This window comes from Staurois parvus, unplaced genomic scaffold (assembly GCF_062004578.1).
Source record: "Staurois parvus isolate SC_StPar_1 unplaced genomic scaffold, SC_StPar_1.0 ptg000311l, whole genome shotgun sequence".
NCBI lineage: Eukaryota > Metazoa > Chordata > Amphibia > Anura > Ranidae > Staurois > Staurois parvus.
In genome coordinates, this window is record NW_028318107.1 from 678,808 (window position 1) to 702,352 (window position 23,545).

The 23,545-nt window shown below is 45.2% G+C and overlaps 1 protein-coding gene across 3 annotated transcripts; it reads right to left on the reverse strand.

The window, feature by feature from the left end:
• Positions 1 to 1,056: 1,056 nt before the first annotated feature.
• Positions 1,057 to 20,347, reverse strand: LOC149457607 (uncharacterized). 3 transcript variants are annotated; one of them, XM_089683472.1, is made up of 5 exons: positions 20,274 to 20,347; positions 13,335 to 13,680; positions 11,881 to 12,087; positions 8,566 to 8,585; positions 1,057 to 1,436 (listed from the first exon to the last, which is right to left on the reverse strand). In XM_089683472.1, the coding sequence occupies exons 2-5, from the start codon at positions 13,600 to 13,602 to the stop codon at positions 1,428 to 1,430; spliced, it is 504 nt and encodes a 167-aa protein (XP_089539598.1). In that variant the 5' UTR covers positions 13,603 to 13,680; positions 20,274 to 20,347; the 3' UTR covers positions 1,057 to 1,427. The 3 variants fall into 3 exon arrangements, with proteins under 3 accessions (XP_089539598.1, XP_089539596.1, XP_089539597.1); XM_089683470.1 differs by having other exon boundaries at positions 1,057 to 1,535; XM_089683471.1 differs by having other exon boundaries at positions 1,057 to 1,535; positions 20,227 to 20,294.
• Positions 20,348 to 23,545: the final 3,198 nt, after the last annotated feature.

The following is a 23,545-nucleotide window of genomic DNA, read 5'->3' on the forward strand; positions in this document are numbered from 1 at the left end:
GGCTGAAAGAATTTCCTCCAATGAAAGGCAAGCAAAAGGAAGAAGTCAGTTACTGATTACTCTAGAGCAGTGGTCTCCAAACTGCGGCCCGAGGGCCGGATGCAGCCCTTTGCTTGCTTTTATTTGGCCCTTGGGGCACTATTTCATCCTCTGATACCAACAATGGGGCATAATTCCCCCTACTGACACCAAATGATGGGGCACAATTCTTCCCAATGGCACCAATAATGGGGCACAATTCTTCCCAATGGCGCCAATGATGGGGCACAATTCTTCCCAATGACACCAATGATGGGGCACAATTTCTCCCAATGACACCATCAAGGGGGGCCCAATGACCCCACTGATGGAGCACATTTCCTCTCACTGGCACCAACAATGGGGCACAATTCCTCCCACTGACTAAAGATGGGGCATTGTTTTCTTCCCCACTAACATTGGGACCTTTTCTACTCCCAGTGACCACAGTCTGCCCCCCCCCCCCCCTAATATCTGAAGGACAGGAAATTGGTCCTTTGTCTAGAAAGTTTGGAGACCCCTGCTCTAGAGTGTTCTAATACAATGATATTTTTACTTTTCAGTGGGAAAGGGAAGGGGAAGGGAAATGGAAAGGAAAGGAAAGGAAAGGAAGGGGAAGGGGAAGGGGAAGGGGAAGGGGAAGGGAAAGAGAAAGGGAAGGCAAAGAGGAAGGGGGAAGAAAAGTAAAAGAAAGGGATGGAGAAGAGATGAGCAAGGGAAGGGAAAGGGATGAAAAGGGGAAGGGAAGGGGAAAGGGAAATGGCTGAGGAGGAGAAAGGAAAGGAAAATGTAAAGGGAACTGGAAGGGGAAAGGGAAGAGAAAGGAAGGAAAGGAAAGGAGAGGGCAGTAGGAAGGGAAAAGGGGAAGACAAGAGGAAGTGAAGGGGAAGGGTAGAAGAGGAGATATAGAAGGGAAGTAAGGGAAGAGAAAAAGGGAAGGGATGGGGGATGGGAAGGAAAGGAACAATGTTTTAGTCTGGTCTGGCATCTAAAGGAAAAAAGTTACAATTAGAAACAAACCACTCATAACACCTCAGATCCATTAATATATTTACTTTTTAATTTTTACAGGTACTTATATAATATCAGGTATAACATGCAAGTTTACAATAATATATTCTCCCATCTTCCCTTTCTCTTGTATGGATAAAGGATTCTGAGCTTTGCCTTAACCAACTCAACATGTGTGGTATATACCGTATACAGGATACGTTAATGAATGTCTATTGTAATTGTTATTATGTTGCTTTCCTCCAACTGTTACCCATTCTATATATATATATATACAGTGTACAGAGCTCAGTAGTGTAGGAGTTTCCGCGGCCATTTCTGTTGGTTTATATTGTGGCGGTGGTGTTGGCGGTGATATTCCGGGGACTCGCTGTAGTCTGAGGCACAGAGCTCTGCTGCTATCCAACCTCGTACAGTACCGTGATTATAATAGGAGGAAGAAGAAGACACATAATGAAGGCCAATATTATAATCATCAGATGTAGGAGTTCCATTAATATTTTGCACTAAAAACAAGAAGAAGTATTATTGTACGTTGGGTTTTTGTATAATCGATACAAGTGAGTGATGCACGGTGTATGATACATTATAATACGCTGTAGGTCAATGTTAGAACTAGGAGTGAGCAAAACTGAGTTTCCATTTCTTTTAAATTTTTGGTAAATCTTTTAGGGTCGGTTCACACTATAGAAACGCAGTCCAGATGCATTTCAGCGTGTGCGTTTTCGGTGCGTTCTGATGTGTTTTTTATGCGTTCCGTTACATTTTTTCCCCTCTTTTTCTTCAATTCAAAAGGGACATGTGCATTCCAGTGCATTTTTGGAGCATTCCGGTGCATTTTTGATGCATTTTACAGCGTTCTGTGCAGTAAAAATGCAGCCTGTTCTTTTTTTTCTGCAACCGGAATGCACTGGAACTGCAAGCGCTGATGTGAACTAGAACATTGATAACCATATCACCTATTTTCTGTGTGTTTTGGATGCAGAAAAAAAAACACACTGAAACGCATGGAGTGTGAACTGGCCCTTAGTGAAAAGGCATTGCAATCAATGGGGAAGGAGAAATTAAAGCTATGGCTTTTCCATGTCCCATGATTACTTGTTGATCCTGCCATTGAAGCCCACCTTACAGCTTTCTGTGATTGGGTGGCAACAATGCTGCACTGCTTCTGAATTCAGAACAGAGTTGTATGGGCAGCAGAGGCGTCCCTAGGGTTGGTGTCACCCGGTGCAGTAACATGTAGTGTCACCACTCTAGGGAGGAAGGAGCAGTGCCAGTGTAACCGTAAAATGAGTATCCCTTGAAGATAAGTATCCCCTGAAGCAACTGCACATGCGCCAGTTTTAGGCCAAAGTAGCCGATCTCTGACTTTAGCATAGCATGAAATTAAATTCGGATAAAATTCACATCAACCTTGATCAACTTTGATTTGAAATCGAATTTGACTCAAATTTGAATATGAAAAGAATAGAAGATAAAAGACTAGAATAGAATAGAAAAGAATAGAACAATGATAGAATAGAATACAATATAAAAGAATAGAATAGATTGAAAAAAATAGAATAGAAAAGAATAGAAAAATACAATAGAGTAGAATAAAATAGAAAGAATATAACTGTTTTCTGAAATTTAATTTCAAATAGAACAGAATAGAATGAATATTATAGAATACAACAGAAAGAAAGAATAGGATAGAAAAACAATAGAATAGAATGGACTAGTAAACAATACAATGCATTATAAAGAATAGATATTGAAAAAGAAAATAATAGAATAGAAGAGATTAGAATATAATAGAAAAAAGAATAGAATAAAATAAAATACAATAGAAAGAATATAACTGTCTTCTGAGAATCCAATACATCTGAAATCTTTTGGGATTCATTGTCAGTATAAATAGTGTTGGGCTCTATGTTGGGGCCGAGCGTTCGTTTGATTGGAAGATCGGCCGTTCGTGTGTTCAGCAAACATATAAACAGTAAGGGTGGTCAGCGGGCTGTTCTCCTGCACCACAATGCACTGCGCCCTGACAGGGCATTGTGATTGGCCAAAGCAATGCATCTGACCACATATCAGGTGCAATGCTTTGGCCAATCACAGTGCATGATGATGTCACAAGGGGGGCGAGGTGATGTCATCACAGTATTTTAGAGCTGTCAGGCCGGTGCAGCCGTCAGATGGTGGGAGCCAGCAGCGAGAGCAGAGCATTTTTTTTCTTTTTTCGGTCGGCGATGGCGGTGGGCATCATGATTGATGTTGGATCTACTTCTGGGGATATTTTTTATTTTTGTTTTTAATAATGGACTTGTCAAAGAATGTCTCTTGTAATTTTTTACACTAAACTTTTTTTGTGAATGGGTAGCAGTACCATGTACCCCATACTCATTTACGTGGGGGGGTGGTATCTGGGGCTCCTTGTTAAAGGGGGCTTCCAGATTCCAATAAGCCTCCTGCCTGCAGACCCCCACATCCACCAGGCAGGGTTGTGGAGAACAGGCCCTTGTCCCCATCAACATTGGGACAAGGTGCTTTGAGGGGGAGCCCCCATGCCACCAAAGCACCAACCCATGTTGAGGGCACGTGGCCTGGTATGGTTCAGGAGGGGGGGGGGGGTTGTCTGCTTTCCTGACCTGCTGGGCTGCATGCTGGGATAAGTATGGTATGGATTTTGGGGAGGACTCCCACACCATTTAAATTTTGGTGTGAGGGTTCCCCTCAAAATCCATACCAGACCCGAAGGGCTTGGTGTGGATGGGGGGGGGGGCGCGTTAAAAAAAAAATTATTGGCAAACAATGCCGGTAATTCTTTTAACATTCAGATCGGTGTGTTGAAATACTTTGTAAATTTAAAAATGGGGCTGTTTATCAGATGAAATTGGACCTGATGAATGCTCTGTATAACCACCACACAGTGGCGGAACTACCAGGGTCGCAAAGGTCGCACTTGCAACCAGGCTCTGGAGTTCCGCCACTGTGCGGGGCCCAAAGAGCCCGGAGTATGGCTCCCTGGCAGGGTCGCTCGCTGCAGTTGTAAGCAGAGATTGTTGCATGGATGGGAGTGGAGAGAGAGAAAGGTGGAACTGCTCTTCCTGCCCCTCTCATCCTATGTATGCCTGAAAATGATGGGAACTAAGATGTATGTGGGGGCTTTGGTTACCAGAGACCTCCTTATATCAGAGTTATCCTTTACACCAGAGTCTGCAGTGTTCTCCCTTACGTCAGAGTCTGCAGAGTCCCCCTTACAGTCTAAGGGAACTCTGTGAATTCTGAAGTAAAGGGGAACTGTGCAAGTTCAGATTAAGAGAAACTCTGTGAGTTCAGATATAATGGGGAACTCCATGGGTTCAGATGCACGGGAACTCTGCAAATCGAGATGTAAAACGGAACTCTGCGGATTCAGATGTAAAGGGGAACTCTGCCAGTTCAGATTGAGGGGAACTCTGCCAGTTCAAATCTAAATGGAACTCTGTGGATTAAGATGTAAAGGGGAACTCTGTGGTTTCAGATGTAAAGGGGAACTCTGCGGATTCAGATGAGAGGAGAACTCTGCCAGTTCAGATATAAAGGGGAACTCAGCGGATTCAGATGTAAAAGGGAACTCTGACAGATCAGTTGTACAGGGAATTCAGCTGTAAAGAGAAATTCTATGAATTCAGATGTAAAAGGGAACTCTGCTGGTTCAGATGTGAAGGGGAACTCTGTGGATTCAGATGTAAGGGGGGACGCTTGTGATTAAATCCATATGATTAAAAATGTTATTTAATCCCAAAATATATGTATAGTGTATGCTACAAAAAGTGATGATTTGCTGCGCGCCGATAAAATGTTTGGATTTGGCTTGAAAATGTGACAATCCTACCCAAGACAGCAGGAAGGGGGCCTGCTGCAGGACATGTGAAAGGGTCCCAATGTAATAAAGGACCCCATGAAGGGAATAAAGGGCCCCAGGATTAGTGGGAATGGCGCCAAAACCAGGGATTAAAGAGGCACTTCATGGTCCGTGCACCGGGGCCATGAAGGTTCTAGTCACACTTCTGCCCCCCCGGGTACGTCGCTGGTCTCCAAGTAGTTATAGATACTTCTCTCCTGAACCCTATTCACACCTTTCCCGTAATGAAAGTTCTCAGTCCCGCCTCTCCCTCCTCCTCCCTCCACACTCTCTGTATTAAGTTCCTGATATGTTTTATCCTTCAGACAGTTCACCATTTGTGTTGCATGTTGGAAGGAGGAGACCATCTCTAATCCTAATACACGTTCCATCCTAGGGTGACAACGCTGCTCCATAGATACAGTATGGGTACAGCTGGCCATACATGAACTGAAATTCACGGGGTTCAGCAGGGATTGGCCACATTTAATCGATGTACGGGAACAGTGGTTGTACAGAAGTCAATTTACTGATCGACTTCTGTACAACCAGCCTGTTGGATAAGTGCCGCCCAATCAGTACTGCAGACTATAGCCGGCAGCACTGATCTGTGTATTGTGATGGCAGGAAAGTCTTCCCACTGTCAGAATACAATAGCTGAGCGGGGAGGATTCCCTCATCCATATCGAGTGTGTGGATGGGGAAATTGGGCCAGATTTTTTTTTCATTAAACCTGTTGATCAAACAAAAAAAACCTGAATCATCTCTGGGCTGCTTTAAGGAGCGTTGTCCCTCTTGTGTGTTACTGGCAGGATCACCAGTTAAAAATAAAGGAAATATAAATCTAAAAAACAGAAAACTAATGCAGCCATCACATCGAAGGACTGGTAGACTGACTTCATGTTTTTTATTGGGTTTAGATCTGCTTAAAATTACCGAAAAGAATTAGTGAATTCAAGAAGTACAAAGTGCAGATTCTTCCCCACAGATGAAAACGACGGGTGGACCCATAGCTGCTCCTAGAGATGAATGCTCCTTGGCCAGCTCTAAATTGGCACATTAAGATGACCTGTGACCCGGGGTGTAGGCAGGGGTGAATGTGGTGCCCCTTTAAGATGGGAGTTCTTCAGAAACCCTCCCAGGAAGTGAGATGAGGTGATTTCTCTCCTGGTGGGATCCTTTATAAGTCTAGGGCGGGGTATTGAATTAAAATTCATGGAGGTCCAAGTCTCATGGTTATGACTCGGATCCTTCATGTCACAGCCCCACCCCCTTACATGACAGTTTCCTCTTCACATCAGTGTCATCAGTTCTCCCTTATAGAATACAGCCCCCCTTTACATTACAGACCCCTTTGCATCCAAGTGCCCCCCATTTACATCAAAGCCCTCAATCCTCTCTTCACACCACAGCTCCCCTCCTTACATCACATTCCCCCTCCCCTTCTCATCAGTGTCCTCTGTTACTGCTTCACAGTCGCCCCCGCCATGCATCCATGTCCCCTTAACAATCCCCTTCCTTGTATCCCAGTTTCCTTCACAGCCCCCCTTCCTTGTATCCCAGTTTCCTCTCCCTCCTTGCACCCCAGCCCCCTTCACAGCCATGCCTCCTTGTATCACAGTCCCCTTCGCAGTCATCCAAACTTGCTCCCCAGTTCCCTTCACAGCCCCCCTTGCACCCCAACCCTTTCACAGTCCCCCTCCTTGTATCTCAGACCCCTTCACAGCCCCCCCCCCCTTACTTGCACCTGAGTCTCCTTCACATCCCCCCTCCTTGCACCCCAGTTTCTTTACATCCCCTTTCTTTGCACTTCACTCCCCTTCACAGTCCCCCTTCTGTGCACCCCAGTCCCCCTCTCAGCCCCTCTTCTTTGCATCCCAGTCCCCTTCACAGCCCCCCTTTCTTGTATCCTGGTCCTTTTCACATCCCCCTTCCTTCTTTGCAACCCGGTCCCCTTTATGTGAATGCCCCCTCCCTTACATCACATTTGCTCCTGTCAATCACAATCCTTCAATCCCACCTTACACAGCAGGTAGCAGGCAGAAGGTGCAGCATGTCCGGACAGGGGGCGGGAGCTGCCCAACTTTTTATGTTAATAGGCAGATGATTGGTTGCTAGGGCTGCCCCTAGCAACAGATCACATATTTGTTAACTTGGGCAGCTCCTGTCCTCTGTCCGGACATGCTGCACCTTCTGCCTTCTACCTGCTGTTTGGAGATGAAGGTGGCGGCGGGGCGATGGGGCAGCGGGGTGATGGAGCAGAGGGGTGGAGGAAGGAGAGGAGTCACAGTCCAGAAAGAACTGTCATGTGGTCAGTTTTCAGACTGCGGTCCACCATTTAGTGATACCTGGTCTAGGGGGAGCTTGGTTAGAGGAGTAGGCTGATGGGAATGGAGATGCCTGGTTAGAGAGATGCATTGAAGAACTAAAACCAATTTATTGGAACCCAAGGATGGGAACCCCCAATACCGAGTGATGGTAGGTACATTGCCTACTTAAAGAGGACCTGTTCTGTATGACTGTGTTGGGGATTAATCATTACTAAAGACTGTTACTGATTGACTACCTCAAGTACAAACAAAATGGTAACGTACTGAGCCTCTGGCTGAATATTGGTGAATCGAGTTGATGCCTTCTATCTGTGAGAGTGTGAGTTGTGACTGCACATTGTGAGGACCCAGCAGTGGATATCTCATGGAAGGTATACATTGCTGGATACAGGATCCTGAAGTGAGATTACACTAGTTCAAATCTGGTTGGGTTGGAGCCGGTGCTGGATAGGTGATGAAGCCACCTTCTTGTTGGCAATGAGCTGATCTCCTCTACCATATGTAGCACAAGGCAAGTGATCTGGATCCCCTTATCACATGGGCCTCAGGTGTTGGACTATCAGAGGTCTATCCTGTAACCATGGAGAAGATGTAAGACCTTTCACAAGCAGTATCCCCATCCATAGGTGGATCATTGCTAATGGTGACCAGGAGAATGATCAATAAAAGGTTTAGAACCTTAGTTATGAGTTACAGGAAACTGCCTTAATGTCACATGAAGGGTTATAGGAAACTACCTCAATGTCAAGTTACAGGAAACTGCCCCAATGTCACATTATGGGTTATAGGAAACTACCCCAATGTTAGGTTATGGATTACAGGGAACTGCCCCAATGTCACATGATGGGTTATAGGAAATCACTGCAACATCAGGAAATGGGTTACAGGAAACAACCACAATCTCAGGTTTTTGGTTACAGAAAACTATCCAATGTCACTTTTGGGGTTATAGGATACCACTCCAATGTCAGGTGATGGGTTACAGGACACCACCCTGAATTTAAGGTATAGGAAATTACTTCAATGTCAGGTTATGGGAAAATGCCTCAATTTCAGGTTTTGGGCTACAAAAAAAATCACCCCAACGCCATATTCGGGGGTAACAGAATTCCAACTTCCCAAAGTTATTGGGGATCATTGTCTGGACACTTAATAATGTAAAGTCATCATCTCTGTATTGTGGATTGCAGTAATGATTGTACACTTGTACATTATTAATGGAGACACGGCCAGAAATAGGTCAGTGGGCATTGCGTGTCACCATGTATTGGGCTAATAGTAAGCAAGCCATCACTGTGATGTCACAGATAAAAGTTGTCACCCAATGTTATGACTTACCCACAGTCTTCTGTTGTGAGCTGTAAAAGGTGAAAAGAGAGGAAATCAATACAGAGAACTCAGTGACCTTTCATCTTTTTGTCTTTCATTATTCTGTACATTTTTCCATCCATGGTGAGTCGAACTGATGAATCAAACACCTTTTTTTTAAAGGGTTCACAGTATTATGTTAATAAGGACCTGATCACACTACCATCCAGCTGCAGCAGACAGCAGGGAAAAAGCTCACCTACTTCAAGCGTTGCTCCCTTCCAGGCCATACAAGTGAAGTGTCTCCTCCTCAATGACAGGAAAACTCTAGAGAACGTCAGTGACCAGCAATGGAGGGCATCCAGCCGGTGAGGAAGTGACACATTGAAACAGCTGAGTATTTCACTTGCACTGCACAGCCCTGCAGGGCAGTAGATAATGACTTTTCCTGGGGGGGGTCAGATCTCAGACTGCAAGAGTAACACAAGATGGTGCCTCTTACACTGCTCAGTAAGGTTGGCTATGGGGGTGTTTCTGAAAGCAGTGGTCCTGTGTGCATGCGGTAAAAAAGGGTGGTGCAACTAATATTGGAGGTGGTTCTCATAGTGCTGAATATTGGCCGTGGCTTATATGGTCACAGAGTATCAGTAGACAAGACAGTCAAGATGCCAGCCACATAGGGAGTGCATTGTTTCATTATTGACTGTTTGTCAGCAGACTAATACATTTCCAGTGTGACAAGCATGGCAGAATGAGGTGTGTAAGGGGCTCTGACTGGGGAGGAAGGTTTAAGTGAGTAGGAGAGAGGTGAAATGAGTGGGAGATGGGTGGGAGTTGCTATAACCTGGGGAGGGGGTTAGGCGGGGGACAGGAAGGCACATTGATTAGGAAGGGATAGAGGGAGGTGCTATACCTGGAAGAGAGAAGGTGAGGTGGTATAGAGGGGGTGAAGCAGTATGGGGGGTAGGTGAAGTGGTATGAGGGGTAGGTGAGGTAGTATGGGAGGTCGGTGAGATGGTATGGAGGGTAGGTGAGGCAATATCAGGGTATGTGAAGCAGCATAGGGGGGTAGGTGAGGAACTATGGGGGGATAGGTAAGGCAGTATTGGGGGTGGGTAAGGCAGTATGGGGGGGGGGGTAGATGAAGTGGTATGAGAGGGTAAATGAGGCAGTATGGAGGGTAAGTGAGGTGGTATGTGGGATAGGTGAAGTAGTGTGAGGGGGTGGGTGAGGCAGTATGAGGGATAGGTGATGAGGTATGGGGGGGTAGGTGAAGCAATTTGCAGGTAGGGGAAGTGGTATGAGGGGATCGGTGATTTGGTATAGGGGGTAGGTGAGGCGATATAGTGGGTAGATGAAGTGGTATGTGAAGGTGGGTGAGGCGGTATGGGGTTCTGTGGGGCAATATGGAGGTTAGTGTTATGAGGGGTAGGTGAGGCGGTATGGGGGGTAGGTGAAGTGGAATGAGGGGATGAGTGAGGCATTATGGGGTCAATTAAGTAGTATTGGGGGTAGGTGAATTGGTATGAGGGGGTAGATGAAGCCGTATGGAGGGGTAGGTGAAGTGGTATGAGAGGGTGGGTGAGGCAGTATTGAAGGTTTTTGAAGTCATATGAGGGGGTAGATGAGGCAGTATGGGGGGTATGTGAGTCGGTATGGGGGTAGGTGAAGTGGTATGAGGGAATGAATGAGGCATTATGGGATCAATGAAGTAATATTGGGGGTAGGTAAATTGGTATGAGCAGATAGGTGAAGCGGTATGGGGGGTAGGTGAATTGGTATGAGGGGTTAGGCGAAGCAGTATTGGGGTAGGTGAAGTGCTATGAGAGTGTGGGTGAGGTAGTATGGGGGGGTGAAGCGGTATGAGAGGGTGGGTGAGACAGTATGGGGGGTAAGTGAAGCAGTATGGGGGGTAGGGGAGGCGATATGGGTGGAAGGTGAAGTGGTATGAGGGGATGACTGAGGCAGTATGGGATCAATGATGTAATATTGGGGGTAGGTAAATTGGTATGAGGAGGTAGGTGAAGCGGTATGAGGGGATGGGTGAGGCAATACGTGGAGTAGGTGAAGTGGTACGAGGAGGTAGGTGAGGTAGTATTGAAGGTAGGTGAGGTGGTTTGGATGGGGTGAAGCAGCTTGGGGGGTAGATGAGGCAATATGTGAGGTAGGTGAAGTGGTATGAGGGAGAGGGGGAGGCAGTATGGAGTAGATTAAGAAGTTTGGGGTTGTAAATGAGGTGGTATGGGGGGGGGGGGTAAGTGGAGCGGTCTGGAAGGTAGGTGAAGTGGTATGAGAGGGTGGGTGAGACAGTTTGGGGGGGTTACATACAGAGTGCAGAGTTGGACCTTCTTCCGCAGCTACTTACCTCTGCATCCCCCATCCACATCTTACTTTCACCCCTCATCATCTCTGACCTCTGCATACAAACCCCCCCCACTGCCCCCATCTTCTCCCCCTCCATCTTCCACATCTTACCTTTGTTGCTGTATTAAGCTGAAGCACCCAGTTGGATCTAGTAACTCCTCCCACACTGTAGGTGGCTCCGCCTCTCTCACTTGCAGATAGATCATTGTGTGGGGGTGTTGGTATCCGCACTGCACCTGCATCTCCTTTGTCCCCATTCTGCACTCAGTGGGAGCCACTCAGGAGATCAGATCTATGGGATCCACTGGGGGACAAGCTGTCCCTTGTAAGCACAGAAGCCGGACTTCTGTCTTTACAAATGATATCGGTGAGCGGGGAGCAGAGGGGCGGAGACAGAGGTGGGGGAAGTTACAGCTGAGAAAAGTCCTGATTAACATGTTAATTCAATTTAAAAAGTACTTTTATTGTTTGTTTCTAAACTATAACTTTCACTAAATAATCCCGGTGATTTTGACTACTCCAGGCACCTCCTGTTACAAGCTAACAACACTCTGTTCCTGTCTCTCAATCAGGAGCGGACTGACAACTCATGGGGCCCCCGGGCAATAGGGGATCATGGGGCCCCTGTGTCCTTGCCTAAACTCAAAAAAGCCTATGAAAAATGTACCAGGGGCATCTCATGGGGCCCCCTACTGACCCCGGGCCCTTGGGCAGTGCCCGAGTTTCCAAATGGTCAGTCTGCCCCTGCTCCCAATTGTTCTCTTGTGTTGTCACCCTGTCACATGCTCTTCCACTGCAGACTCCAAGTAGCCGTGCACTTTTCCCCAATACATGGGCCCAAAATCATACTAGTAGATTTAATACACGAAACACAAATATGGCCATAGCTGGTCCGTGTGTTTCTATGATTGTGGTGCGGGCATTAGAGTGTAAGCTCTTCTGAGGAGGGAAACATCAACACAACACAGATGAATTCATTACCTCGGATGATGTGTTGGATCTGTTGATGCTTTTTCCAATATTCATTTCTTTTTATCTGGTTAATGAACATTTTCTTGTCCTCTTTTCTAAAAAGGATAAGTTCCTGGGCCAGTTTCTCTATACTTGGCTGACATTCCAGAATCTTCATCTTCTCTTCATCACTGGCGCTCTCCACATCATCGATCACCACAATCACATTCCTCCTCCCTGTGGGGAAATGATTGCCTTATTGATGATCAGTTTTGTATTATTACATTGCACAGATCTGTGTAGCAGAGCTTTATTGTCTATACAGTACATACTCCATGCAGAGGGGTAACTAGAGCCTTTCATGCAAGCAACCATAAAGGGCCCCCCTGACCCCTGGCTGAAACCCTTCCCCCACGGTGGTGGAATGCCAGGGCCCGGTCACAAGTACAACCTTTGTGACCCTGCTAGTTCAGCAACTGTTGTCAGTAGTTTTTTTTACATTTTAGTCATTTTATTTTTTATTTTTTTGTCATTTTGTTGGGGGATGTGGTGAGATATCAGGGGTCTAAACAGACCTCATGTTCCACCTTTGAGACAGAAAGAGGAGATTGATGGCACAGCTCTCAATCTCCATCTCTGCAGCCTCAGCTACACAGAATGAATGGACAGGAATAGCTCTGTACAGAGGCGTCCTATTCATTCACAAAGTGAAGCAAAGGAAACAGTTCTCTATGCCTTTGTTACTGTGTGAATGAACAGAATTAGCGATCAGTACAGATCACTGACTCTATTCATTAAATCAAGGAAGGGAAGGTAAATGACACATTTACCGACCCCTTCCCCACTTTCCATTCTGATCCCATGCAGTAGGTGACGGGAGAGGGGAGGGGGGAACCTGTTAGCGCTGGGGAGGGGGGTGAGAGGGGCTTGGGGAATACACAGGGGCCTGATCACATCACAACAGGAGGTGGATAGGAAAGGCTGCGGGGCAGCATAGAGATTAACCGATCCACTCCATTTTCCTCCTGCATCCCCTAAAAGGCTGAAGGAGATTGGACCCTCTAAATGCCACCCTCATTGCCCCTCCTTTCCAGATGAACAGGAGCTTCACAGGCCCTCTGGGCATGGGGCTGTGTCACAATTGTGACCCTTGCAACCCCTGTTCATATGCTCCTGACTCTGTCATTCCTTGACTCCATGATGTCTGGGTAACAGTGTCAAGCTGTTCTTGGCTCAACTTAGTATAAATAAAGACAGAAATGTTTTGTTAAACACACAAATAGCCTGAGATCTATTGTAGAAGTATGTTTGTGAAAGACACTCGGTGGCCCTGGTCAAGGACATGTTTCGTCCTCATCCCTGTGGTGTCCCCCTGTAGTCGCCATCTTACAGAAGGAAGTTTTGGCTCATTTTAGCAGATGAGAAAGATTATAAGTACAGCGATCATCACAAATAAAGTTTACAAGAAAGCTTAGTCCTTTCACCTAGGATGTCTGATAGAGCCTTCAGTTCCTCATCGTACAAAGAGTCTTTGACATCGGTGACATTAATTCTTCCTCTGTTCTTGGTGTGGTAGAGAATACCAAACGTACATTGGTGTATTTCCTGTCTGAGGTTCCAGGTTTTATTTGAGATGTAGATGCGGCGGACATCTCTCACAAGGGGTGAATCCAGGAGTAAATCAATCAGCCATTCAAAGCAGCTGGCAGGTTCTCTGGAGAAGATCCCGACCACCTCCTTCTTCTGACACATCTCCCTTCTTATCCAAGGAGACTCCTGAAGTCCTGGATCTCACCATCGGCTCCTAATAAAGACGGTTCTCATTGATTTCTGTAAAGTATATAGAAAATGGCAATGTAATCTCGTGGTGCTAATTCCTCATATTACATTTATGGGGCTTCCTACGATGGCTGCAAGGAGGATGAACATTATTTATAGAGTCTAAATTCTACTGGTGGTGTTCCTCTCTTCCGAAACTGAATTGAAATGCCATTTTGCTGGGCAAAATTTGTTCAAAATTTGAATCAATTTGTTAAAGATAATTACTTGATACAGTACAAAAAGAATAATAACGCCACACAATCATTCATTGCAAACCCTTTTGGATGACACTTAGGGGGTTATTTACTAAAACTGGAGAGTGCAAAATCTGGTGCAGCTCTGCATAGAAACCAATCAGCTTCCAGGATCTATTGCCAAAGCTTAATTGAAGAAGCTGAAGTTAAAAGCTGATTGGCTATCATGCACAGCTACACAAATTTTAGTAAATGTCCCCCATAGCTTGCTCTGTGCACTGCATATGATAAACAATTGGCCTTTTTTTCATTCATTCCTGCTTTCCAACTTTTTCTAATCCTTTGTTCCATCTCAGTGCTGCTGATTGCAGCCTCTATAAAGCCCCTTCCTGTCTATGTGCATTGCTGCATTGGCTACATGACATTTCTAGGGCGGGTTTACTGATGACCACAGTGGATCATGTCACTTGCAATGTTCTATTAGAAGCCCATGTGGAGGGGTGACCACTAGACATGTGTGTTTCGTTTCATTACGATTCATTTTTTGGATGACAATTTGATTTCCGAAGATTTGGATGTATTTTAATTTTCAAATGTACATAGTAACAAATGTCAATGAATCTGAGAAAAGGTTATAACGAAAATGTATTTGTTTAATTTGTTTTGGATACATTGGGAATAGCTGGTTGTTAAGGAGCGGGCGCCTGCTGCCACATCCTTGACAACTATGACTCATCTGCTTACAGTAGCATGTAAAGAAAATAAAGCACAGCAATGGGACCAGACAGGGATGCCCACTGTCTACCCTCTTATTCATTCTTACACTGGAACCTTTATTGAATTGCATTAAAGATAATGCTAACATCAAGGGGATTTCGATCAATGGCAAAATACATAAAGTGGCAGCCTTTGCTGATGACATACTACTTTTCCTGACTGACCCACATATCACAATACCTAATTTTTTACAAGATTTCAAATTATTTCAATATTTGGCCAACTTTAAAATCAACTTTTCTAAATCCCAAGCGCTTAATGTATCATTAACTCCGGATGTGATTAGACAAGCGACATCAAACTTTCCCTTTACCTGGCAACGCGAGGCTATCACTTATTTAGGTATCCAATTACCATCCCATCTTAAAGAATTATATGCAAAAAATTTTCTACCCCTCTTACGTAACAGCTCCAAAGACCTTCAGACGTGGAATAAACCTTGGTTCTCCTGGTTTGGCAGAGCAGCTATACTTAAGATGACCGTGCTCCCCAGAATATTATATCTACTACAGACGATACCAATTCAACTACCAAACTCGTTCTTTCAATCTTATAAAACGCTCTGCTCCTCCTTTCTTTGGTATAATAAACGCCCAAGAATTAGCTTCACCCAACTCACTATGCCCAAGAAGAATGGAGGTATTGGACTACTGGATATTAATCGTTACTACAGGTCTTGCCACCTAGCCAGATTAGTAGACTGGACCACGAATCACATTCGTAAGGTCTGGGTTGGTTTGGAGGCTGATTTCTCAAAGATACCACTCTCCACCTCCCCATGTCTGAAAACCTCCCACGTCCCTTCTGAGTTTCGGAAACACCCACTTATAGGTCCCACTGTATGCTGTAGCTCGCAATTGTTCCGGAAAAAATAACTTTCTTCCTCTCCGAGCCCTCTTACTCCGATCAAAATGAATCCGGACTTTATTCCAGGGATGTCTCCGACTTTTCTCGCTGGGTATAACCGAGAAGATAACCTAACAATACGTCAATTCCTCAAAGATTCTAAGCTCTTATCTAGAGAAGACATTACAAAGGCGTGGCCATCCCTTACTCTAACACCTTGGATGTATAGACAAATCCACCACTTCTTACGTAATTCCCCACATTTAAAGGATTATTCAAGACCGCTTACTGCATTTGAGAAGCTCTGCTTTACAGACCTCCCTCAGAGGCATGTAATATCTAAGATATACTCTTTTTTGGAAAGTGCCAATACATCTCACTCGCAGAAGACCTGTGCAGCCTGGCAGCGTGATCTACAAATTCCAATCTCACCAGAGGACTGGGACCACATTTATGACCACATGCATAAAGGTTCCATATGTGTTTCTACACAAGAAGGCAACTATAAAGTATTTTCCAGATGGTACAGAGTTCCATCTGTGATTCATAAATTTGATCCTAACGTTCCAGATTTATGCTGGAGATGTTTCCAGGCAAAAGGTACTCTTCTACATATATGGTGGGAATGCCCGCTGCTGCAGCCCTTCTGGAGAAAAGTTTTGGACTTGATCGCACAAGTAACTACATACACCCTAGACTTTGCCCCAGCACAATGTCTACTCCATCACTCCTCACTTCCTGTGAGGACTTACCGTAAGTCGCTTGCATTACACATGATAAATGCGGCAAAGCAGTGTATTCCTGTTCATTGGCGTTCAGACTATATTCCCACCGTGCGAGAGTGGATTCTTAGGATCAATAGGATCGCGGAAATGGAGGAGCTGATCTTAGTGGCAAAAGAACACCCGGAGAGATTCAGGAAGACTTGGACTTGTTGGACTCATTTCCAATCTACTGATACTTATCATGGCTTAATGAAGGAATGAGCGAGAAAGATCTGGAGAGACGGAAAGCCTCTAGAATTCTCTCCTCAGGAATAACTCCATTAACGGACTTTCACTGAATTATACCCCTAATTAACCACTTGCCTACCAGGCACTTATACCCCCTTATTTACCAGGCCAATTTTCAGCTTTCAGCGCTGCCGCACTTTGATCGACAATTGCGCGATCATGCAACATTGTACCCATATGAAATTTTGATAATTTTTTTCTCACAAATAGAGCTTTCTTTTGGTGGTATTTAATCGCCACTGGGCGCTTTACTTTTTGCGCTACTGTTTACTTTTTGTTTCTTTTATAAAATTTTTCAAACAGGTATTTTTTCTCCTTCACTGATGTGCGTTGATGAGGCAGCACTGATGGGCACTGATAGGCGGCACTGATGGGCACTGTTAGGCAGCACTAAAGGGCACTGATAGGCAGTACTAATGAGGCGGCACTAATATGCAGCACTGATAGGCGGCACTGATAGGTGACACTGATTATGGGTACTGATAGGTGACACTGACTGGCATCACTGATGGGCACTGACTGGCGGCACTGACTGGCACAACCCCTGGGCACTGACTGGTGGCACTGACTGGCAGCACTGCTGGGCAGCACTGGTGGGTGGGCACAGGTGGGTGGGCACAGGTGGGTGGCACTGCTGGGCACAGGTAGGTGGCACTTCTGGGCACAGGTAGGTGGCACTGCAGAGTGGCACAGGTGGGTGCACTGCTGGGCACAGGTGGGTGATCTGCTGGGCACAGGTGGGCGGAGCTAGTGGGCACACTGCTGGGCACAGGTGGGCGGAACTTGCGGGTGTCACTGCTGGGCACCGATCATCAGGGCACTGATGATCGGTGCCGATCCCCGCTCTGACAACTGCCGGTTCTCGGCAGTACTTTCCTCACGATCTGACAGCGTGAGGAAAGTGCAGCCGAGAACCGGCATTTCCCTCTGATCAGCGTGTCATTGGACACCGCTGATCACGTGGTAAAAGGCCGCTGTGATTGGCCTTTTACCACATCACGTGATCAGCTGTGTCCGTAGGACACAGCGATCACGGAGATCGCCGGGTGCGCGCCCCCTGGGGCGCACAGGAGAGCGCGTTCTGGGAGAACGTCATATGACGTCCACCCAGAACTGGCAGGCCGCAGTGCAGCCGTCATTCGGCTATCTGCGGTCGGCTACTAGTTAAAGATAGAATCTGTTACAGCCAGACCAATGCTAATTGATGTGATTGGTTTGGTTATGCCTATTTAACTCTAAACTTCATCCTTACCCCCCCACCCCCACCCCTTTTTTTTTTTTTTTCTCTTCTCTTCTTCCCCATCTTCCCTAATTATTTGTCCTCTATGTTCCCCCCCACCTCATTCTGATATTAAATCTCATATTCTTCCTCTTTTCCCACGCTCGTCTCTTTCTTTTCTTTTCTTTCTCTCTTTTGCACCCCCTTATCTCATATGCTAGCTAGCCATATTTGTCACAAGGTACGGAACACTCCTAGATGTACAGGTGTAACAATATTCCACAAAACTAGCCCACACGTTACGGATATGGAAACATAGGACATATATGCCTTGAGATGATACTTGTGCCTTGCACTTCACAGTCATATTATTTGAGCTCTCCCTTCATAGAGACTAGCGTATACCGTATGTATCTAAATTACATACTGCTATCAGTACTGCTATGGTTATATCTTTTGCATCTGCCTTATGGTGGGACCTCGTCTCATGATGACCTACAATTTAATCTATTGTCCTGATCCCGTCTGCGTTACGGGAGATCATGTAAGAGGATGTGCGCGGACTGCGATCCGTATCTGTTTATGACTTGTTTTGCCTTTCATACTTCAATAAAACTTTTTTGGAAAAAAAAAAAAAAAAAAGAAAATAAAGCAGTAACTTTTTTTTCCCAGATTCATTTGTATTTGGACCCTTTCAGATGGGGCAGATCCACCTGCTCAGTGGGGCTCTCTCTCCTTTGATCCTCACTGAGCAGGCACATGACAGGTCTGTGCCCGCTCTACTGTCTTCTATGGGATGGTTGGATGGAAGCAGACCGCCTGTCATCTGATCCGCTGGATGGATGGGGAATGAATCTCCATCCATCTGTTTTTGGCATACAGGATCGGATCAGATGCTGGCGGGTGTTAGCAGACACTTGTCCGCTGACACCCGCCGGTCCATAGAGGTCTATAGATGGTCCGATCGGGTCCGCCTGAAAAACTGACAGGTGGACCTGATCGGACCATCAGTGTGAAAGGGATAGTGAGTATTTTTTGTCATCTTTTCTACAAAAAAAAGGAAAAAATCCCGGACTAGTTGTTTTGTAAACAAATCAAATGCCAGCATTAAAAAAGTGGAACCCCACAACAATTTTTTTTTTTTTTTTTTTAATGGCATGGTGTTCTCCTCAAAATCCATACCAGACCCTTATCTGAGCATGTGGTCTAGCAGGCCATGAAAGGGGGGGGAGGCGAGCGAGCACCTCCCTCCCCTCTTGAACCATACCAGGCTACATGTCCTCACAACCCACACAAACATGAAAAAAACTCACGAACATGACAGGTCTGATCGAGAGATGTCACTCCGAGACCCCTTTCCATGACTTCATAGGGAGATTGGTCACCCGGGACATCATGGGTGACCATGCTCTCTTGTTTACTTGCTGGCAAGTGCCTGTCATTTGGCGAGTATTTGACCAGTAGGGATTCAGGAAAGGAGGAGGCTGGTAAGTCTGACATATTTACAGGACCCTTCCCCCACTCTGCATCCTGAAGGATCCTATTGTGTGCTTGCAGCTGCCAGTAGGAAGGAGAGGAGGGAAGCTGGAACCACTGCAGGGGTAGGGGGCACACAGGGGGGACCTGGGCAGCAGAGGGAATTGTATGGTCCACAGAAGGGTGATTGGTGTGGTGGGGAAGGGGGGGATAGTAATTACTGGAACTGGTCCCCTGTATGGCTTTCTCTACAGCAGTTGAAAGCCAGTGGGAGGGCAAGGAGAAGAAGCCAGCTTTCAGCTGCTGCAGAAAGAGCCATACAGGGGGTTGGTTCCAGTAATCCCCCTCTCTGTGCCGATCACCCTCCCTGCCCACATCTGATTCAACCAGCTGCCTGGGCCCTATACAGGGGGATTGGTAATACCCCCCTATCCACAGCCCTGATACACAGTACACAGAGCAAACGAAATGTTCTTGAGTTTACATCTACAGTAAAGGGCAACCTTACTCTTCCTAGCAAGTTTACAGAATTATTCTCAGCCCCTCCTTCTCCAAGACGATTGTAATTTTTTTTTTTTGGGGGGGGGGGGGGAGGTAGAAAGACCTTTTTTGGGGACCCCTACCTGCACTTCCTTATTTCTGGCCTAGTTCCTAGCTCACATCCCAGGTGGCCCAGGGTACTCTTCGGCTCATGACTCGAAAGAAACAGCCCCCTGGTGATATCAGGACAAGAAGATGGAATGTTTACTGTGGTGAAGAGACAGATCCCTAAGGAATACCCTGGATTTCCAGATTTGTGAGTATACTTTTGGGGAACAACTCGGCTACACAGGTAAGGGGGGGGGGGGATGATAAGCTCTTCCTTAAAAGACATCGTAGACTTACTGCTGGCTTGGCTTCCCATCTACTTACTGTAGTTACCGTCTCATCTGATTTACATAAGAATCCATTGTTCTTCTAAACTACAATCTGGGCTCTCCAGTCTTCTGGAGCTTCAACAATAACATGAAAATAATCAGCCGGTGCTTACCATCCATAATGGCTTCCCAACTGCTGTACCCTCCCGCTTCGGCTTACCTGTGTGCACCTCTCCGACTGCCACGTTTCCTGATCATTAAAGGGTTTTTCTTCTTTAAACTTTCTTCTGATCTACAAAAATAAAAATCGTGAATGGTGAAATGTGGAAAAACCAGTCCCCAGCCTGATATTTCCCCTAGCTGCTGCAGGGCACGTCACATCTTTACCTCTCTTCAGTCCACCAACATTTTCAAAGAAAAAGAACCTTTTTCTTCGATCTGATCGATATATATTGTCCAAAGGATGCAGATCACTTCATACCCGGCTGTGATGAGCATGTTATGTAGAAAGACAGACTTGTATTCAATGTGATATATTTTAATGTAGAGCTAAATCCAACTGGTAAAATCTCTAACTTGTTAATTTTATTCCAAGTATAGTTTCCAAATGTTTCAACTGTGCATCTCACATTAAAGTAATTCCTGGTGATCCTGCCATGATTGTCCTTGTCTAGCTATTTCCTGTAATAGTGTGACACAGCTCTGTTACTGTCTCTCAATTGCTCTCTTGTGTTGTCACCCTGTTACATGGCCCCTGGTGGAGAATACAAACACCTGTCTTGACATACATTGAGAGAATGAAAAGGAAATATAGTATATATCTACTGGTCAGAATCAGACACCAGTAACCATAGCAGTTGAGAGATTCCCAGTGACCAGCAGGATAAATACATGAGCAGATCATCCTGACAGATGACACTGGCTTACCTGAGGTGTAAGGTCTAAGCACTAGCCACAATTCACCAGAGCTCCTGATGGTGGGGATGGGTTTTGCTACATATTAGTACTAGGTTTTATTCTTCAGGATTGCCCCACCAAGAGGTGAGCAAGCCAGGATCCAAATGCAGATGTAGCAGTTAGGGATCACAGAAGCGTAGAAAGAAAACAAGCCAAAGGTCAGTAACAAGTGGCTGAAGGTTAAGATTAGACAGCAGTGTATTCGAGGATCAAGTCAAGGTCAGTAAAAATGATTGGAGGTTGGGATTAAGCAAAAATGAACCAGCCAAAGATCATTAACAAGTGGTAGAAAATATATGAATTGCAGAATGAGTAAAAGGAACAAGATATTGGCTGGAGTTAGCGCAATAATCTGGCAAACAGGAAGTGCAAAGGCATGTCTTAAAAAGGAAGTTCACAGGAGGAGCAAGGAGTTCAAGGTTCACAAGAAACAAGCGCATTATCCAAGGTTAATTTAAAAGTATACAAAAGCGATAACATACAAACATGGAAGTCTATAAAGCCATTGAGATGACCCAACATGGTAGCAGAGTTCCCAACTGGTTTTGAAGTTAGCCTGCTGACGTGTTTCGGGGAGGTGTCCCCTTCCTCAGAGCTCTGAGCTCTGCTACTACGTTGGGTCATCTCAATGGCTTTATAGGCCTTTATGCTTCCATGTTTGTGAGTATGTTATCGCTTTTTTTATGTTTTTAAATAAACCTTGGATAATGCGCTTGGTGTTTGAGCCCCCTGTGTGCTTCTTTTTCCAGTTTGTGGTTTGATCCTCCAGTCTCAGGAAGACCTGTTCCAAGGCTAGTTGCACTTCTGAATCTCTCACCCATTGTCTACTTTCTGGTGTCGATCACTTTGGATCGCTGGAGAGATGATTCTTTTGTGTCACAAGAAACAATGTTCAAGGGCAAGATTATCTTAAGATTCAAGCAAGATGTTGTCCAGCATCCCAGGTGGCTGAACAAGGGGAGCTACTGCCAGATGCAGCGGAGCTTGAGGTGTCAGATCCTGGCCCGGACTACTAATGAATAAATAACAATAGAACTTGCTTATATGCTAATGTTAGGTTCTTTGCAAAATAAAAGGTTTGTTTGCGAGAATGTCTTTGCGGCGAGATGTTATCAGAACATTTTGTTGTTCCCCATTCTCGGAACGTCTTGTTTTTGTAAAATTGTAGTTATAGTTATACTCCATATATTCTATAGCGAGGCATGTCAGCGTGTGGGTTAGACATTTGCAGTTTGTTTTATTCCGAATTGAAATTTGGTGGGTTCTTCTATGCTGTGCTAGGCAGCATCACTGCTTTACACATGGGGTACTTTTACTTAATCCATGCTCACGACCCAATAGATGACAAACATGAATGAACTCTATCAATAAAAATAGGTGCAGCGCTAAAGCATGGTATGCATCATTAATGCGTATATGAATAAAAATAAATGGAAAAGTTAAAACGCAATGTACATACAGTTGTGTTCAAAATAATATCAGTGTGTTGAAAAAAGTAAATAAAGCTGAAAATCCTTCTAATAGCTTTTATTTCCATCCACACAAATGCATTGGGAACACGACACATTCTATTCCAAATCACAACATGAAGAAAAATAGATCAAATTTGTGTTGTTCCTCTAAAAAAATGTCAGAAAAGTGAATATTAGACGGTTCAAAAAAATAGCCGTGTTTGTATTCTTCTTTACAAACTCAAACATTCACTATATAAACTGAGAAATGTTTGAAGATTTTGCTTTCCTTTGAATGACTTGATGAATATTTGGTTGTAGTCGCACTGTTTCTGAGAACTGCTGTACATCTGTGTTGCATGGAGTCACCCAACTTCTGGCCCCTGTGATCAGGTATTCCAGCCCAGGATGATTGGACCACATTCCACAGTTCTTCTCTATTTCTTGGTTTTGCCTCAGAAACGGCATTTTTGATGTCACCCCACAAGTTTTCTATTGGATGAAGATCCGGGGATTGGGCTGGCCACTCCATAACGTCCATCTTGTTGGTCTGGAACCAAGATGTTGCACGTTTACTGGTGTGTTTGGGGTCGTTGTCTTGTTGGAACACCCATTTCAAGGGCATTTCCTCTTCAGCATAAGGCAGCATGACCTCTTCAAGTATTCTGATGTATTCAAACTGATCCATGATCCCTGGTATGCGATAAATAGGCCCAACACCGTAGTATGAGAAACATCCCCATATCATGATGCTTGCACTACCATGCTTCACGGTCTTCACAGTGTACTGTGTCTTGAATTCAGTGTTTGGGGGTCGTCTGACAAACTGTCTCTGCCCACTAGACCCAAAAAGAACAATCTTACTTTCATCAGTCTACAAAATGTTGCGCCATTTCTCTTTAGGCCAGTCAATGTGCTCTTTGGCAGATTGTAACCTCTTCAGCACACGTCTTTTTTCCAACAGTGGGACTTTGCGGGGGCTTCTTGCAGATAGCTTGGCTTCACATAGGCGTCTTCTAATTGTAACAGTCCTCACAGGGAACGTCACACCTTCTTTCATCTTCCTGGAGCTGATTGTTGGCTG

Bases quoted from the DNA above. Each gene is read 5' to 3' on its own strand.
- LOC149457607 (XM_089683470.1), bottom strand. From the start codon at position 13,602: ATGTGTCAGAAGAAGGAGGTGGTCGGGATCTTCTCCAGAGAACCTGCC. The intron at 12,088-13,334 runs GTGAAAGGACTA...ATTTCCCCACAG, and splicing joins GGCTCTATCAGACATCCTAG to GGAGGAGGAATGTGATTGTG. The intron at 8,586-11,880 runs GTAATGAATTCA...CACCTTTTACAG, and splicing joins GATCCAACACATCATCCGAG to CTCACAACAGAAGACTGTGG.